Raw genomic sequence first — 18,566 nt, 5'->3', positions numbered from 1 at the left:
GCTTCCCAGTGCTTCTGACCTTGAGCACTGCCATCTCCATCCAACAGGCCTGGTGGCCCTTCCCCCCAGGGGTCCTCACTCAAGTAGGCCGTGAGCTTCCTGAAAGCTAATGGTGACTGGCACTGGAGTTCTAGTCCTAGTCCTGGTGCCATTTGCTGATGGCCATGTATGAGATGCCCTTGATTTAACAGCATGCTAAGATTTTTTTCTCTGTGGGGACATCAGAAAGATCATTTGACTCCCATGGGTACCAGCAGGAACAAGGAGAGATCTCCTCACCCTTCCCTAGACCCATGGTCCTGTGTCCTTCCAATTCCTAACTGTGCAGGGAGACTAAGCTCAAGGCAAAAGTGGGACACTTGGGGATTTCACCCACAAACCCTAAGTGAACCAAGATGCATCTGGGTATCCAGAGTCAGCAAGGACCCCAAGGCCACCCAAATGTGGGATAGAAGCCCAGACTAGCCCTTACTCTGAGCCCTCATTTCTTCCAGGTCAGGGGTTCTCATCAACCTCTTCTTCCTGCCATGGTTCACCATGTCCATGGAAGGACCCCAACTCCTGTAGCCATAAGAGTGGGGTTTCTGTTGATTTTTACCAGACTGCACTGTGAGGTGAGGGAGCGTTAACTGGCTCCAGGGGGAGAGCAGGATGTGGTCTATCCCTGTCTGTGTCCCACTCTTCCCTCCAGACCATTTCATTCAGGGTAGGAGGCTCCCAAGGCTCCACCACTGTGTCTCTTTCTGGGACCTGTGTTCTGACCACCTCATAGCATCACTGCCTAAATGAACTGTCCTCATCTAGAGACAGGGTGACTATATAGCTTCAGGAGGGAGCAGTCCCATGTACTTACACAGCCAGGACAGGGGATGGGCCAGAACAGGAGCAGGGGAACCTTTATGTTCCCACTGGGCCCCACTTGTGGGGTCAGGAACTGACCATGACTTTTCCTCCCACCTACCAGAGTCTGCCAGGGATGTTCCACCCCATGCCACCACAGAACCTCAAAGCCACAGTGAAGCCCATCCTCCAGCTTAGTCTGGGTCACTAGAGCCTCCCTTGATTTCGAAAGGCCTATAATTCTGCCAGAGGACATTCCAATCTAAGATTGCTTTTGATTTTCCTTGTAGCTGGGGATGTGGAAAATCAACCCACCCCATTTCAGATAAAGTGATCAGGACCCCAGACTCTCACCCCAGTCACTGCTGGTTCTTTCTCAGGTTGGGGGACAGATGTTCCAACTGGGCAGGCAATACAAGTCATTCTTGCTCCAGTAATGAGGAAAGTGATACAAGACTAGCAGATGGAGAGAAAGCATGTGGGTCCAAATCCCAGGGCCACCTCAGAACATTGAGCTCAGCAGGAGGGGCCCAAGAGCACACGCAAGCTCTGAGAGCCAGCAGCCCGGACTCCTCTTCCAGACTCCTCAGTCAGTTAACCTGAAGCTCAACTCAGTTAACCTGATGCCTAATTCAGTTAACTTGATGCCACAGATGAAGAAGAGCCCAGGTTACTGCCTGCGGCCCTAAAGGTTTGTCCCCCTACAAACTTTTTCACCCCAGAGACCCAGGACTGGCTTGATTCTCAGCATTACTGAGGGTATTCGTGCCTTTTGCAGACCAGGAGCAGCTGACATATGTAAGGCATTAGCCCTGTCTGCTCTTCTTGGCAAATTGTGGAGCCCCGGGGAGTTTCCCTTTTAAAGAAGTGGCCCTTCACAGTTGGAGAACTCAGGACCAGGCTGTCTGTCTCCCTGGGTTCCAGCCCCAGGACTGAAGCCTTACTGCACCTCCGAACTGCTCCTGGTGAGTGTTAGGGTGCTGGCAAGTAGAGCTAGGTGGTGGCCAGGCTATAATGAGGTCCAGAAAGTCCTGTCCTTTCCCTTCCTGTCTCTGGGTAGGAAATGTCTTATGAACAGGGCAGCCTCACAGTTAGTGGGCTCTGACCATACATGCTCAATGAGTGTCATCATGCAACACCATGAAGGCTGAGGGTCTGAAAGGCTGGGAGCTTTCAAGTGATGGACAGAGGAGGTCATTAGTCCTCATCAGAGAGACGAAAGAGTTTCTTTTGGGTTTCAGGATGGTGTGGGGAGGATGGGAGTAAATCTTAAAGCAGGACTTTTGGGAACAGGCCAGGGTTTGCAAAGCGAGGGTGATGTGTGAGGAAGATAAGCCTGTAGACAGGGGCTGTTCGGGACTCCTGGAGGTGTGCAGCACCCTGGGCAAGATGAGGAGAAATATGAAAAAGCCACCAAGGTGAGGACAGACTGGAGGTGCTGGGAGTGAGGGCTGTTATTCAGGGACTTGGTGGGCTGAGGTTCCATATGGCATGGACCCCAGGGAATAAGCTTGGGGGGCAGAGGTCGAGGTGAGGGCTTGGCTGTTGGACCTGGAAGGTTGCAGGATCTAGGGGTCTCCATCTACAGATATCAGCCTGGTATGCAGCTGGGAGACAGGCTGTGCTTCTGAGCCACTTGTGACCCACTGTACCCTCCAGGTAAGGGACAGAGATACAGGTCACTAGGACTCCAAACATGGGTCACCACTTCACGTGCAGCCTTCCTGGAAGTTTATCTGGGGCCCTGGTTGCCAGAGACCACAGGTGAGCATATGGACTTGAGGGTGTACTGCGAGCACCTGAGATCTAGGAACTGAGTGGTACCAGGAATGGCTCGGTATACACAGCCTGGAGCATGAGTGCATATGGCAGGGGTCCATATGCAGAGTGTGTGGCTTCCATGTCCCATGTGGAAAGAAGATAGGTTTATATCGGCATGTATGTGGATATCTATATGTATCTGCATATGTCTTGAGCTCTGAGTATATGTTTGCTTAATATGTATGAAAGACTCCACATGGGTATCTATAAATATGTCCCCACATCTGGGCCAGTAGTTTTGGGGTATATCCAGGTGTTTCTGTCTGTGATGATCTGTGCAAATGCTTGGGGCCTGGGAGGTGTAGACAAAGACTGACATTTAAATATGGATATGGGTGTCCACGCATCTGCTGTGGATAGCATTTATGAGGGAGTATATGTGAAACCTGTGTAGATACACAAGCATGCATGTGAGATGTGCCTGTGGTTTGCTGTGTAGAGGTGTCACCCAAGTGTATGTCGTTCAGATAGGTGTGTAACTGTCTCCATGCTTGGATGTGCTCTGTGGCTTGTGTTCACAAAGGACTGTGCAAATGCTTGGGGCCTGGGAGGTGTAGACAAAGACTGACATTTAAATATGGATATGGGTGTCCACGCATCTGCTGTGGATAGCATTTATGAGGGAGTATATGTGAAACCTGTGTAGATACACAAGCATGCATGTGAGATGTGCCTGTGGTTTGCTGTGTAGAGGTGTCACCCAAGTGTATGTCGTTCAGATAGGTGTGTAACTGTCTCCATGCTTGGATGTGCTCTGTGGCTTGTGTTCACAAAGGATATGGGTCATGGATCTGAGGTCTCCGTGCTGCTATGCAGTGTCTCTACTGCCCCACGACCGGCTGGTGGCGTGATCGGTGTGAAGCCAGTCCACTGGGGTCTCAAATGGCAAATTAAGCTTTCAGGCAGCTTCCTAAGGTCCCATGTCATGACATAGCTTGGTACAATGAACTGTGATGAGCTCTTGCTGGCGATTCTTTCCAGGTACTTCTGTGTGGGAACCTGGTAAGTCCAGGCCCATTGGAGAAACCCTGCTCAATATAATAGCACATGTTCTTGGCTGAGGAATGATTTGCTGGTCCACTATCTCCATGGCACCCTCTCTGGCTCTGGTTGGGATTTAATATCACTGTTCAGGTATTGTGTGTTTATTTGTACTGGATTCCTTTTGCTTTTGAAAAGTGAGCATGATATTCCAAGGAACAGCACTATCCCCTGTATCTGGAATAAGTCTACTATATGATTCAAGGCCAACTGTCAATTTTAAAACAGTTTGAGGCAAGGGTTGGGTGCAGATCTCTTTGGAAGTGACCACCAAGCAGGCAAGAAACAATGTCTGAGACAAGGGCATTGTGAGGTGTTCTCATATGCAGAATTCCATCCTGCCAATATCTCTGTCTGTAGGGTGGTCTTCTCAGGGTCCATAAAGGCATAAAATTTCCCACACCCTCTTATAGGAATGACTTTTATTAGCCCCAGCAAAACCAGGTGCTCTTGTGTCTTGTGACCTCAGCACCTGATCTTGTTTCCTAGGCTACCCCAATTTGGTACGCTACCCAAAAAGATAATGAATGTGAGCATGCTTGAGAATTAACATATCAAAGCACTAAAAGGTGGCACCCCATCTCCTTTAAACACAGTGGAGGTTGAGAAGGATTTGTGACCTTGGATTAATGTGAACTAGTCATGAACAAGGTAGTCTGTTAGGATTAAGGATGTGACTGAACCTGTACTTCCCCAGTGAGGCTGGAGAAACCATTGGGAATGAAAATTTGAGTGTGGTCTGGCCCATCAGCACAGTTCTGAGAGATATCTGGGGGGAAAACTGTCTGGCTTTAGGTCTACTCTTAAAAACTTATTTTAAGAACCAGGGTTTTATTTTGTTCAGGGTAATTGTAACATTGATGTAATTAATAAAGCCTGAACCTTTTGACCCATTGGTTGACAACTGCCATACAAGCAGGTAGAAGAGATGCCATCAGCCCAGACCATGGGTACAGGGAGATCCTCAAGGTTGTCAGGCTTCGTGTTTTACATGGGTAAACCTTCAAGGGTGACACATAGGAGCCACTGCTTTACCACAGCCCTGAAGGTCAGGAGCTGCACCCCTTTCACAGACAAGAAAGCCAAAGTCACTAAACAAGAAAATTAAACAAGTATTAGCTTTCTGCAGCTGAGTAACACCCCATACTTTATAGGTTGGTATATGGTAATCATCTGTGCTGAATAGCTTTAGTGTCAACTTGACACACCTGCGTTGAGGGTGCCTCAATCTGGGAATTGCCTCTATTGGACTGGCCTGTGGCCATGTCTGAAGGGCATCTTCTTGATGAGTGATGTGGGAGGGCCCAGCCCACTGTGGGTGATGCCACCCATGGACAGGTGGGCCTATGTTGCATAAGAAAGCAGGCTGAGCAGGAGCCAAGGGAGCAAGCCAGTAAGCAGAGTTCCTCCATGGCCTATGCTCCAGCTCCTGCTTCCAGGTTCCTGCCCTGAGTTCCTACCTTGGACTCCCTGATGAACTGCGACCCGGGAGTTGTAAGCTGAATAAACCCTTTCCTCCCCAAGTTGGTATTGGTCAGAGTGTTTTGTCACAGCAATGAAGAAACAAACTAGAACATCATCCATTATCTCTCAGGCCAGGAAGTCATCAGGGCCCAGCAAGGCTGGCTGGTTTCTGGCCCTCAGTGTCCAGAACTTTAGTCAAAAGACTTGAAAGTGGGATTTGGGTCACTTAAGGGCTTCTGTTTGTCAGCTGGGCCAACATGGGCCTCTCTATGTGGTGGGGCTTCCTCACATCAAGGCAGCTGGGTTTCCAGGGAAGTGTTCTGGGACACAGAGTCAGGTAGAGGCTGGTGTAAAACCACCAAGCCTGACAACCTGAGTTCAATCTCCAGAACCCACAAGGTAGAAAGAGAACCCATTTCTTTAAGTTGTCCTCTAACCTACACACACACACACACACACACACACACACACACACACACACACACACACAAATTTAAAAAGAAAAAAAAACAGAACCAAAAGACCCAAAGAAGCCACTTGGCATCTGGCCTGCTGCCTTCTATACATCAAGGCTGTTATCTGACCCCTCAGTGGAGCTGTGCCAATGTCACATGGTGACAAGAGCAGTAGAATGTGAGGCCTTGGCACAACCACGTAACCCATGAATCTGTCACAGCCAGGAAATCGAACCAAGGCTGTCTAACTCCACACCCGGTGCTCTGTGCCTACACCCATCTCTCCACTTCTTTCCTCACTGTGGTTCTGTAGCAGGAGATCAGGCTGAACATACCCCAGTGTCCTACACAGCTAGGTCCTGGCTCTTTATCTGAAGGAGCACCCAGGTCAGTCAAGAATGTGAGGGTGCAAGCAAGCATGCCATGCGTGAGACTCAGAAACAGTGGAAGAAATAGCAACAGAGAAAAGAGGCACAGCCAGGCATGACTCATGCCTGTCATCTCACCTCTCCGGAGGCTGAGGCAGGAGGCACACTGAGACTTCAAGGTCATCCTGGGCTACAGAATGAGATCCTGTTTCAAAAAAACAAATCAAGGGACTGGAGAGATGGCTCAGGCTAAAAGCACTGGTTGCTCTTGCAAGACTAGGGTTTGATGCCTAGCACCCACATGGTGGCTAACAGCTGTTCATAACTCCAGTTCCAGGAGATCCGACTCCCTCTTCTGACCTCCACAGGCATTGCATGACACAGGTGCACTTACATGCATGCAGGCAATACACTCATACACATAAAATAAAAAATAAATAAAATATATTTTAAAAAAGAAAAATATGCAATGCCAGAGACCAGAAAGGTCTGGTCAGCAGTCAAAGCAGCAAAACCATGTGCAATAAAAAGAATGTAACACACTGAGGGATAGAGAGGTGGGAAGGAAGAAAAACTAAAGCAAAGTTATCTCTGTAGGGAGTGTCTGCAAAGGCACTGTGGGGGAGGCTTGCCCCTCTGTAGGGAGTGTCTGTAAAGGGACTGTAGGGGAGGCTTGCCCCTCAGTGCAGACAAAGGCATCTCTAAGACACTGGAAATAGCTGTAATTGGAGTTGGTTCATAGTAGAATTCTGGGACAGTCTAGGATATTCTCTCTCTCCTCTCTCTCTCTCCCTTTCCCTTTCTCCCCCCACCCCCTTGTAACCTAGCCAAAGCAGGAGGGAAACATCAAAAGGCATCCTGAGACAGAAAAGTCTTAGAGAACCAGGATAGCTCTTTTCAAAATTGCTTCTGGCGCACTTAGCTTTAAGGACCCCATTGTTGTGGTCTGCCTCACTTGCTGCATTTAAACCTAAATTGAGAAGCCCACACAGCCCAGCCCACTTTGCTGTTGCTCCAGCTTTAAACACTTAGTAGGAAGGGACAGGGATTGCCAGCTGGTCATGTAATCCTGTCAATATAACAGAAAAAGGAGGCTGGAGGTCATTCAGTAAACCAAAGACAACAAAAGAAAACAGCGTTACTACAGACAAATGTGGCTTCCATAACCAGAGCAGAATGCCAAGGGAAAGAGCAACAAGAAGTTACTGTTATGGAGCTGGAGAGATGGCTCACCAGTTAAGAGCACTGGCTGCTGCAGAGGACTTGGGTTTGGTTCCCAGCATCTACATGATGGCTAACAACCATCCATAACTCCTGTTCAAGAGGACCCAGTCCCCTCTTCTGGCCTCTGTGGGCATTGCATGTACATGGTGCACTTACATACATGCAGGTAAGACATTCATACACATAAAAGTTAAAAAAAAGAAACCAGCTGGGCCTGGTGGTGCACGCCTTTAATCCCAGCACTTGGGAGGCAGAGGCAGGCGGATCTCTGTGAGTTCCAGGCCAGCCTGGTCTACATAGTGAGCTCCAGGTCAGCTGGGGCTACAGGGAGACCCTGTCTCAAAAAAAAAAAAAAAAAAAAAAAGAAGAAGAAGAAGAAGAAGAAAGAAACCACTCTTTGGAGATTGAATATAGAATTCCTGAAATATGAAGTCTAAGTGTAGGAGACAATAGCAGACAAAGGCACAGAAGTACGTACAAAAAAAACCTCAAGGCAGGCACAGGCGTGCAGGCCTGTCATCCCAGCTTTCAGGAGGCTGAGGTAAGATATTCGAAAGTTCAAGGCCAGCCTTGGCACTGCCTCAAAATGGAAAGGAAGGGTTAGGGAGCTGACTCAGCCAGTAAAGTGCTTGCCTTGCAAGCAGGAGGACCTGAGTTAGAGCCCTAGCGCCCATGTGAAATGCTGAACTGGAGAAGCACAGACAGGCAGATCCCTGGTTTCTGCCTCAAAAAGCAGGATGGACTGGTCCTGAAGAACAACACCCAAGGCCTTCTTTTACACATGCATACACACAGGAACCTGTACACACAGAAGCACACTTACACAGACACACCCACAAAAAAAAGTAACAGAGGACTGGGACGGAGAGTGGGGGTGAAAAAGAACAAAGCATAACAGATGTTTGAAAATGTCCAAAAAAGGGGAAGCTGGGCATAGACCACAGATGATAAGGATTTGCCTTTCATGCATGAAGCCCTGGCTTCCATTCCAAGAACCTCATAAAACCAGGTGTGGTGACACACACCTGTAATTCCACACTTGGCAGGTAGAGGCAGGAAGATCAGAGGTTCAGGGTCACTCTCAGCTACGTAGGGAGTGGGAGGATACATGAAACCTTGTTCACAGAGAGAGTGAGAGACTCTCGAACTACAACATGTTACTCATTGAGAAGCCACAGAACTCTGAGGATGAAGAGGTGACTCTGCCCTGAGAAGAAAAGTGTGCCGTCTGCAAAGAACTGGATGGAACGTAGGCCGAACTGGTGTTGTTCCTGTCAACAGCTCCTCGAATGAGACAGACTTTGGAGGCTTCAAGTTCATGGGAAAAATGCTTTAACAGCCCAGAACTGCATATCCAGCAACACAGTTGACCACGTGTGAAGGCAGAATAGACACATGCAGACTTGCAAAGACTCAAAAATCCAGTTCCCACAAACTGACTGCAGAGAATGTCGGGAGGACCTGTCCTAACCAGAGTCTGAGCAGAAAAGGAGGAAGGGTGACAGCACAGAACTCAGTGGGATCCATAGGTTCCAGGCTGGGAGCCAGGGAGCCGGGAGGCTGCAAAGTCAGATGACAGCAGGTGGGAAGGAAGAGGGAGACTGGGCTGTGGGAGGGACAGGCTGTAGATTTAGGGGATCAGAAGATTGTGAATGTGATAATGACACCCAATTGAAGAAAGATGGGGGCAGGGATCACAATCAGAAGTTCAGGACAAACAATAAAACTTTTTCTTGGGGATGGAGCGATGGCTAAGCAGTTAAGAGCACTGGCTACTCTTGCAGAGGACTCAGGTTTGGTTCCCAGCACTCACATGGTGGCTAACAACTATCTATAACTCCAGTTCCAGGGGCTCTGATGTCCTCATCTGGCCTCCACAGGCCTTGCATGCACATGGTGTACTTACATAGATGCAGCCAAAACACTCATATACATTAAAAAAAAATCTTAAAACATTTTCTTTTTAATATTTATTTTATTTGTTATTTTTATTTTATGTGTATGAGTGCATTGCCTGCATGTATGTGAGTGCACCTGTGTCATGCAATGCCCACGGAGGTCAGAAGAGGTTGTTGGAGTCCCCTGGAACTGGAGTTATGGATGGTCGTCAGCAGCCATGTGGGTGCTGGGAGTCGAACCCAAGTCCTCTGCGAAAACAGTCATTGCTTTTATCCCCTGAGTCATTTCTCTAGCCCCACAAAACATTTTCTTGAGACAGAGTCTCAGTGTGTAGCCCAGGCAGTCTTCAAACTTGCCATCCCACTGCCCTAGCCTTCCAAGTGCAGGATTGCAGGGATTACAGATAGGCAACACTATGCCCAGCTTAATAAAATCCTCTCTGAAGGACTCAATTCTAAGTGCCCTACCTTTTGGTAACACAATGACTTACAATTTACAAAGAAGCTGAAGCAGCTCAAGAAATCGGCCAAGGGAAGCAGGAACCCAGCATTCTCACCAGAAAACCCACAAGGCCACAACATTTTTTTGTTACTGGTTTTGGTTTTTGTGGTACCTGAGGTTAAACCTAGCATGTATACTAGCTAGGCAATGCTGTACCATTGAGCCACAAAACTAGTACCTTTGGGGCTTTTAAGCCAATAAAAGATTACAAAGGGACGACAAGCGAATTTTTATTAATTGTTTTTAGGGGCTAGAGAGATGGTTCAACAGTTGACAGCACTTGCTGCTCTTACAGAGGACCTGAGTTCAGTTCCCAGCACCTACATGGTGTCTCACAGCCATCCATCACTCTAGTTCCATATACATACATGCAGGCAAAACACTCATGCACAAAAATTTTTTAAATTTAAAAATATATTTTAAGCAATCCAAGCTGGGGATGGTGGTATACTTGTATAATCCCAGCACTTGGGTGGTAGAAGCAGGAGGGTCAAAGTTTAAGACCGGTCTCAGTGACATGAGACCCTGTCTCAACAACAAATTTGAATGAATCTGAGTTCACACATGGGAAGAAGTTCATAATCAAGGACCAGACAGGTTTAAACAGATAGCTTGGCCCTTCTGGGGATGCATCATGGACAAAGAGACGTTCCCAGGTACAGAGACCCAGAGCTTACACAGCATTACCAGACTGGCCTGGACACTGCTGTGATTCAGGGAGAATAGAACACAGACCTGACGACAGCATTTGCAGGTTTGCCCAAGAAAGGGTTGCAGACAAGCAAGATAGGTACCTCAAGAGAAAATAAGAAGAGGGAACAAATGAACCCAGAGCAGTGTACTGCTCCTACATGAATGTTGTTGACCATGATTTAGGCATTAAGGATTCTACAGCATATGCCAGGTTACCTAGACTGTTAAAAAAGGAGAGAAAAAGTCAGCAAAGTAGTAACACAGAAAAAGAACATGCTAATTAGCTAGGTGTGGTGGCACATACCTTTAATCCAACACAGAGGCGGCAGAGGCAGGTGAATTTCTGTGAGCCAGCCTGGTCTACAGTTTACATAACAAGTTCCAGGCCAGCCAAGACTATAAGACCCTGTCTCAAAAAAAAAAAAAAAAAAAAAAAAGAACATGCTAATTGTGGGCATTGAGAAAAGAATAATAACTTGAAAAATAGTAGAAGCATCTGGATGTGGTGGTGCACATCTGTAATTCAGTACATGAGAGGCGGAGGCAGCAGGGCAACTGCAAGATTGAGTCTAGACAGGGTGAGTTAGTAAGTTCCAGTCCAGCCTGGGCTACAGAGTGAGAAACTCTGTCCCACAAAGCACACACACACACACCTCAAAACCCATTTAGTGGTCTCTGAAGAAGTATCCCATTCTGCAGTGACAAGGACCAAGGAGTTCCTCCCTGTACCCAACTCTTCAGTTTTCCACAGCCTTAAACATAGATACAAATTTCACTGCAAGCCCAAGGGCACTGTGGGAGCTGTCATGGTGGGAGGACTATATGCCCCTCTTGTCTGGGACAGGTCAGAGAAGCTGAGTGTGTGTGGATACATAGGAGGACTGAGATCCCACAGGGTGGGGGTGACATGGACAGTGACATTCCCTGCAAAGGGTCCTTAAACTAAGGATACCTAGGTACTCCTTGCCAAGAGACAGGAGCTGAGAAGAAGCTCCTGTGGCTCCTCCCCCAATGTATTAGGCACACTGATAGCTGCTACCTAACCCAGTACCCCCCAACAACCATTTGAGGTAGTATCAACAGGAAGGCAAGTGAGGCTCAGAGGCCCAGGCCCAGCTGAGGGCATAGAGTTGCTGGCAGTAGAGCCTGGGCCAATTGTGACTTTACTTTTCAGGGACAGGAAGAAAGAGAGGACTTGGTACTGCCTGGGGTTGGGGTGGGCACTAGAAGGACCCTGACTGGATCCTGTATTTCTGGCTTGTCAGAACCATGGTATCTTCTATGAAGTAGGTCCTGAAGGGCAGGTCTGCGTAAAGGTCCCATGTATCCAGGGGAAAATGCACCAGCAAGCCAGGTGACAAGAAAATCTGTCTTGTGCTTTTCCCTCCTGAGTCAGTGTCCTATTATGGGAGCTGTCTCCACTGAGGTCTTGGGATCCCAGTATCTTATGCCTCCACCTAGCCCACACAGCAACACTCACTCATTACTTGGGTCCAGGACCATCTATGCTACCTAACCTGAAAGGGAATTGAAAGTGGTTACTCATTGAACACTGGGAGGTTGTAAACAGGAGGTTCTCCCTGTCTTAATCACCTGGACCAAAGGCCTCTGTCCTTCTTCCTGACAGGCTCAGCAGCTCGGTCTAGTCTCCAGACAGTGCTTTCTATGCACAGGCCAGCACAGAGGTGCCAAAGAAACTGGAAGCAGATCCCTGAGGGCTTTGTAATGTTGGAAATCTGGTGGTTCTGGCCCCTGGTGGCCATTTGTGCTGCGGACTCATTCCGGGAGAAGGCGGAGAAAATCATGCAGGACACACCTGTTATTGATGGGTGAGTGGTAACTGCAATAGTGTGGGTAGGAAGCTTCCACACCTTGGCTTGGGGCTCAGTTTCCCACTGTACTAAGGTCTTTGCCCTCTACTGGTCCTAGCTTCTTTGCAGAATCTCTCAGGACCTCTAAGGGTTCAGCAAAGGAGGGAGTTAGGGACAGGGCAGGAAGGAGGCAGTGGCCAGGCTCCCAAGGCTCCTGTAATTCAGAGTCTGGTTGGGTCTGGGGGATGCTGAGGACTCCCAGCTCTCAATATCCATGTGTCTGAGGGAAGAAGCCAAGTCCCCTACCTGGATCTCAGTTGAAAAACTAAGGGTGGCATTCCCCCAAGAAGGCCCTATTGGGCAGCTTTCTGGCTCTCCTCCCTCTCCTGCCCAGCCCAGAGCCAAATGGGCCCAATGCCTCCCTTATTCCTTCATGGGGCCCATAGTGTATGTGGAGGTGTTACACGTGCTCAGCCTAAACTCCCTGTTCCCTCTGACCTCACTAGAATGCTTGAAGGCCTCTTGCCAGCCCCTACCACCTGGTCCTCTCCTGGCCAAAGGATAATCACTCCACTTTCACTGTGACCTCCACCTCTACCCCTGCTGGCACAGGCACTCTCAAACTGGGAAGCCTCTAATGGGCCTCCTTCCAACACACCCTGACCTTCAAGACCTACACAATCTAGAATTGCAATTTGATCTAGACACACACAGAGGTGGCTGTGTTCCCTTAGGAAACAGGACCCCTGTTCTTCCGTTTTTGTCTTTCCATGAAGGGTGGAGAGAGAGATGAAGGAAAAGGAGAACAGAGTGGCTCTGAGTATGGCAATGGTGATGAATATCCTAGTCAGGCTATGTGTGTCCTCAGGCAAAGGATTGATGTCCCTTTCCTGGAGCCTGTCAAGCCCTGCCTCTGACAGCTGGGAGGGGTGCCCTGGCTGGCCCGCACCTGTTCATTCACCCACTCAGCAAGGGCATCTTGATGGATCCTGGCCAAGTATAGGGGGTAGAGGTACTAAAGGGGGCGACAGTCAGTCCAGGCCATTACTGGAGCTTCTGAGGGTGACATTCACACTGGCAGACTGAAGCTTGTACCCCTTTGCTGAGGGATGGGAGCGGCACCTGTCCCAGGGAGGAGCACGTTCTCTGTGTTTCCTAAAGGAGCTTCTTGGATTGACTGGCATTGGAAAAGTCATTACTAGAGGTGGATAGGGTCAAAGTGAAGGAAAACTGACAGTTATCCCACAGGTGACACAATAAACCTGAGTTAATTGTCATATAAGACTAGGTGTTGCTTCTATTTGTGATCCCAGAACTTGGGATCCTGAGGCAGGAGAATCACTGCAAGTATGAGGTCAGCCTGAATTATATAAGGTCAAGTCCAAGCTGAGCTAATAGAAAGAACTTATTTCAAAACTAAAACAAACAGGCTGGGCATGGTAGCATAAGCCTATAGTCCCAGCACTTGGAAGGCTGAGGCAGGAGAATAACAGAAAATTGGAGGCCAGTGTGAGCCACATAGTGTTTGAGGCCATCCAGGGCTATATAGAGGCCCTGTCTTAAAAGAAGTCAGCACCCCCCCCGGCAAAAATCCAACCAAATAAGATAAATACAGGAGAATAACAGAAAATTGGAGGCCAGTGTGAGCCACATAGTGTTTGAGGCCATCCAGGGCTATATAGAGGCCCTGTCTTAAAAGAAGTCAGCACCCCCCCCCGGCAAAAATCCAACCAAATAAGATAAATAATAATAATACGGTCGTGTGTTCCATGATGACCCTTGTACATGGGGCTGTGAAATGCCTCAGTGGGCCCCTATGATATTGCCTAGTGACTCACAGATGGTCACACAAGGATGAAATTGTCTAACAATGCATTCTTTAGGACAGATCTGCATGACTGTATTACTAGTTATTAATTTACCTTAACCATTTACACTCTGGGGAAGATACCAAGATACCCCCATGTTATAGATGAGGAAAGTCCAAGGGTTAGGGGACAACAGTTGGGGTTGGAGATGGAAAGTGACAGAGCAGGGAGCTAGGGAAGGGAGACTGTCTCTGCCCACCTGACAGGGACCCTGAGGCCCCAACTCAACACAGGCTGTAGCCACAAGACTGATGGTGTGCTGTAGGTGCCTCCTCGATCGTCCCAGGGGTGCAAATCAGCACAGTGCAGCTCTGTGACAAGGGTCCTGCTGTGCCTGAGTCTGTACTCTAATGACCTACCTCGGCTGCTCTTGGACTCAGTCTTCTGGGGTCCAAGGAGGAGTCGACCTTGAGATCTGCAGCAGTATAGACGTGGTGAAGTACCCTTGTACTGTGGCTCAGCTTCCAGGTCCTGGCCTTCTTTTTCCTCCATAAACAGACTGGCTCCTCTCCCTTGAGGCTTCTGGGAATTCAAAGGACCAGGGCCCTTTGGAGTCAGAGATGAGGTAGCCAAAGGCAAGCCAAGATTTTTCCCTAGGAACAGAGACAGACAGGAGCCTAATATGAGTGATACCTCGCTCCCAGGGAGAATGGAAGCTCGGCTACTCCCTACGTGTCCCAGCTCCCCCTGCAAGGGGTAAACATGTCAGATTCCTCTAGGGTTCCTGTACTGGTTCCCTGCTCCCAGCACCAGGTGATTTTTTTTCAGCAGAGTAGGGGTCTGCCCTCTCCTCTTCCACAGTGGAGGGCCATAGGAGGACCTACCTAGCTACACTCAGGTAATGGTCACCTAGGCTAGAGTGCAGATGGGACATTCACTTCTGTGCAGATGTGTTTAAGTCACAAGTACACTTTACCTCTGAGGCCTCTGTGTTAGTTCTGAGCAGTGGAATTTTGAAGGGGAGAAGGGCAGCCTGCAGGCCAGTTGGCTCAGAAGCCTACAAGACCAAGCAGACTTCCTAACCCACCTTGGACCCTTCCCTGGATCCTCTCAGGCACAATGACCTGCCTTGGCAGCTGCTGAAGTTGTTCAACAACCAACTGCAAGACCAGAAAGCCAACTTGACCACACTGGCTGACACACACACCAACATCCCAAAGCTGAAGGCTGGCTTTGTGGGGGCCCAGGTATGTCTATATCTTCTTGTCTCTCACCTGCTCTGTACTGGGGTCTCCCCTACCTTCTCTGTGGAACTGGTTAGGTGTGGTCTTCCTTGGAGAAGCATACCTCCTGGAACCCTTCATCATGGACCTTGGAAGGGCACAGTTATCTGAGCCATCACCCAGAGCTTCCAAAATGGGCAAGAGACCAGAAACATGTATACCAGGGTGGGCCTGGGCTGTTGGTAATCTAGGCTGTCAGCTACTCTTCCTTGGCCCCTAGTTCTGGTCTGCATACATGCCCTGTGACACCCAGAACAAAGATGCTGTGAAGAGGACGCTGGAGCAGATGGATGTCATATATCGCATGTGCCAGCTATATCCTGAGACCTTCTTGTGTGTCACCAACACCTCAGGTGGTGTCTCACCAAGGCCCTAAAGTCCCCATGCCAGGCTTGATCTTAAGTAGGGAGTGGGACCTTGAATCCTGGATACCCAGTGCCACCCCCTCACCTTTGCTCTCTGTAGGCATCCAGCAGGCTTTCCAGGAAAAGAAAGTGGCCAGTCTGATTGGTGTGGAGGGTGGCCACTCCATTGACAGTAGCCTGGGTGTTTTGCGGGCACTCTACCATCTGGGAATGCGGTACATGACCCTCACCCATAACTGCAACACACCCTGGTAAGGGTCCCCACTGTGAGGACCTTTGTGTGGTCAGAAAAGGAAACTAAACATGACCTCTGTCATGCCTTGGGTACTGAGACCCAAGTCAGGCTTTGTCAGTTGGGCAGGTGAGGGTGGGCTGAGACCACTGCTTTGTTCCTTGGACACACGTGTTACTCTCCAGGGCTGACAACTGGCTAGTGGACAAAGGAGATGACAAGGCTCAGAGCCAAGGGTTATCGACCTTCGGCAAGGTGAGGAGGAAGAACCACAGTCTACAGAGGACAGGGCAGAGGGCCGGGAGAGTTTCAGTACAGTGTATCACACCTAAATGGACTTTAGTGTCCACCTCAGTCACATAGAACTAATAGTGCTTGTCTCCATGGTGGAACTTGCTGGAACCCTAAAGCATTCACAATGCTGAATCCTGGGTCACCTGCAACTTCCAGCCTCAAGGGTCAACCTTGTCTAGTGCTGCCCCTCCCATACCCCACACTTGAAATGTCTATGAGATATACTCAGCCCTGTCTCCTCCAGCGTGTCCTGAAGGAGATGAACCGTCTGGGTGTCATGATCGACTTAGCCCATGTGTCTGTGGCTACCATGAAGGCTGCTTTGCAGTCATCCAAAGCTCCAGTCATCTTCAGCCACTCCTCAGCCTATAGTGTGTGTTCAAGCAGGCGAAACGTTCCAGATGATGTGCTTCAGTTGGTGGTGAGTGATCAGGCATCAGGGAGTGGAGGGGAGTCCCCTGCCTCCTATGGGTCCTCCCCAACTCATCCCTGACCCCTCTCTGAGCAGAAGAACACAGGCAGTCTGGTGATGGTGAACTTCTACAATGATTTTGTGTCCTGCACAAAGGATGCCACCCTGGCCCAAGTGGCCGGTAAGTAGGTGGGACTGCACAGTGGCCAAGTAGGGGAGAGACTTGCTTAGGACCCATACCTTCCCCTCTCCACAGACCACCTGGACCACATCAAGAAGGTGGCAGGTGCTGAGGCAGTGGGCCTTGGAGGAGACTATGATGGTGTTTCTAGGTAAGGGTGAGACCATATCCTGTGATAAACTGGTGGCCGGGGTGAGTTATATGACCCCATCAACGGTCCTAAGGGCCCAGGATAGGGAAAGTGTGTCCTGAGCACAGTGTAGGATATCTTGTTGCAAGCCCAGGGAACATCCTGTCTGCAAAGCCTGTTCCTCTTGGCCTTGGTACAGGCTTCCTGTGGGGCTGGAGGATGTCTCTAAGTACCCAGATTTGATTGCGGAGCTGCTCAGGAGGAACTGGACAGACACAGAGGTCAAAGGCGTGTTGGCTGACAATCTGTTGCGGGTCTTCTTAGCAGTGGAACAGGTGAGGGTAGAGTGGCCATCTGAGTCTCCTGTCCCTCCCCATCCAAAAGGCAGTCTGCCAAACTTGTATCTGTCTCCAGGTAAGCAACAGAATGCAAGATCCTGAGGAGGAGCCTATCACCCTTGATGAGCTGGATGGCTCTTGCAGGACACAGTATGGATATTCAAGAGCCCCCGGCCTCCCTTATCAGCCAGGACCCCTGCTGGCTTCCATGGCTCTCCTATTATTCAGTTTATATCTGCTGTGACATCCTAGGAACCAGAACCTCCTTCAGTGCTCTCAAAGCTCAGGGAAGACTGGCCAAGCCAAGAGCCCCTGCTGTCCATGTATAAAATCCACCCTCTCCTGAACAGGCACCTGGCCCACCTGAGGACAGTGTTATATGATAAAAGTAATGACCCCCTAAGTACTGAATGTGTGTGTGTGCTGTCAGTTCCCCAGCCCTGGAGGGGTGAGGTGCTTCTGAGCATGTGGAAAGCAGATTCTGTGATAATGGACCCTGTGTGGACAGGGACATGGGAGTGCCTTGAGTTCTTGGGAGGGGAGGGACAGAGGAAACCCATATGTCTGAAAGAGGTCTTACATGGGCATTGTATTATAAAAAAAATTAAGATCCAGTTTCCAGTGGCCTCCTCCCAATGTTACTAGTGCATATAACACATGCATATGATATATCCACACATACTCATGAGCACACGGCCCACCTACATGCACACATGCATTCAGGTGCACACACACATACTTATTTGCACACAGCTCACACACATGTATACACATACTCAGGTGTATACCAACATCTAGTCTCATACATGAACATATGGACCCTGACACACAAGTCACATATGCACCCCTGTCCATTTGGGTTCTATAGAGCTGGGAAAGGACTCAGGAATCTGCATTTAGTCCAGCATTAGAAGTTTAGGGTCTGGATGGGGTAGGTGCCAGGACTCTCCAGGGCAACTTCACATAACTAACAGCAGGTCTTTTCAGACCCACAGGGACAGAAGCATTCTCTTATGTGTTCCCTAGCATGGTACTTTGTTAGTGGAAACAGGGCGATAATGAAGCCTTCCAATGAGCACATTCAAAGATGAGTTTCTGAATAATTTTGTGAGGGATAGCATGGAACAGTCTGTGCTGTGTGGCCAAGGACCCCTTTTCTGGTCCATGCTGTTGAGAATACTCCATCTGGACATGGGCAGAGATTGCTTTGTCCAATGCCTGGCCCCACCTCTGAGAAGAGTCCAAAAGGGTCCTGGGCTCAAGGGCTTTAGATGCACAGCCTCTCTGAAATAAGTGTCCTGCCTGCATGTGTTGAGCCCCATGGCCATATGTCTCTGTGCCTTTCCTGGAAGATGGGTAGACAGTAACCACAGCCCACAGGAGCTGAGCATAGGGCCATCCAGCTG

General features: G+C 49.2%; 1 protein-coding gene across 7 annotated transcripts; it reads left to right on the top strand.

Moving 5' to 3' along the window:
• Positions 1-1,314: 1,314 nt before the first annotated feature.
• Positions 1,315-18,541, top strand: Dpep1 (dipeptidase 1). Of its 7 annotated transcripts, none has more exons than XM_017800358.2 (13): positions 1,315-1,531; positions 1,619-1,805; positions 3,643-3,795; positions 11,934-12,135; positions 15,040-15,172; positions 15,429-15,561; positions 15,674-15,824; positions 15,991-16,060; positions 16,344-16,520; positions 16,608-16,692; positions 16,768-16,843; positions 17,022-17,157; positions 17,413-18,541. In XM_017800358.2, the coding sequence occupies exons 4-13, from the start codon at positions 11,972-11,974 to the stop codon at positions 17,803-17,805; spliced, it is 1,518 nt and encodes a 505-aa protein (XP_017655847.1). In that variant the 5' UTR covers positions 1,315-1,531; positions 1,619-1,805; positions 3,643-3,795; positions 11,934-11,971; the 3' UTR covers positions 17,806-18,541. The 7 variants fall into 7 exon arrangements, with proteins under 7 accessions (XP_017655847.1, XP_017655848.1, XP_017655852.1 ...); XM_008842169.3 differs by having other exon boundaries at positions 1,360-1,531; positions 17,237-17,505; XM_017800359.2 differs by lacking the exon at positions 3,643-3,795.
• The last annotated feature ends 25 nt before the right edge of the window (positions 18,542-18,566 follow it).

This window comes from Nannospalax galili, unplaced genomic scaffold (genome assembly GCF_000622305.1).
Source record: "Nannospalax galili isolate Female #2095 unplaced genomic scaffold, S.galili_v1.0 scaffold2660, whole genome shotgun sequence".
Classification (NCBI taxonomy): domain Eukaryota; kingdom Metazoa; phylum Chordata; class Mammalia; order Rodentia; family Spalacidae; genus Nannospalax; species Nannospalax galili.
Note: the sequence above shows the minus strand (reverse complement) of the source record. Positions and strands in the feature narration are given on the sequence as shown.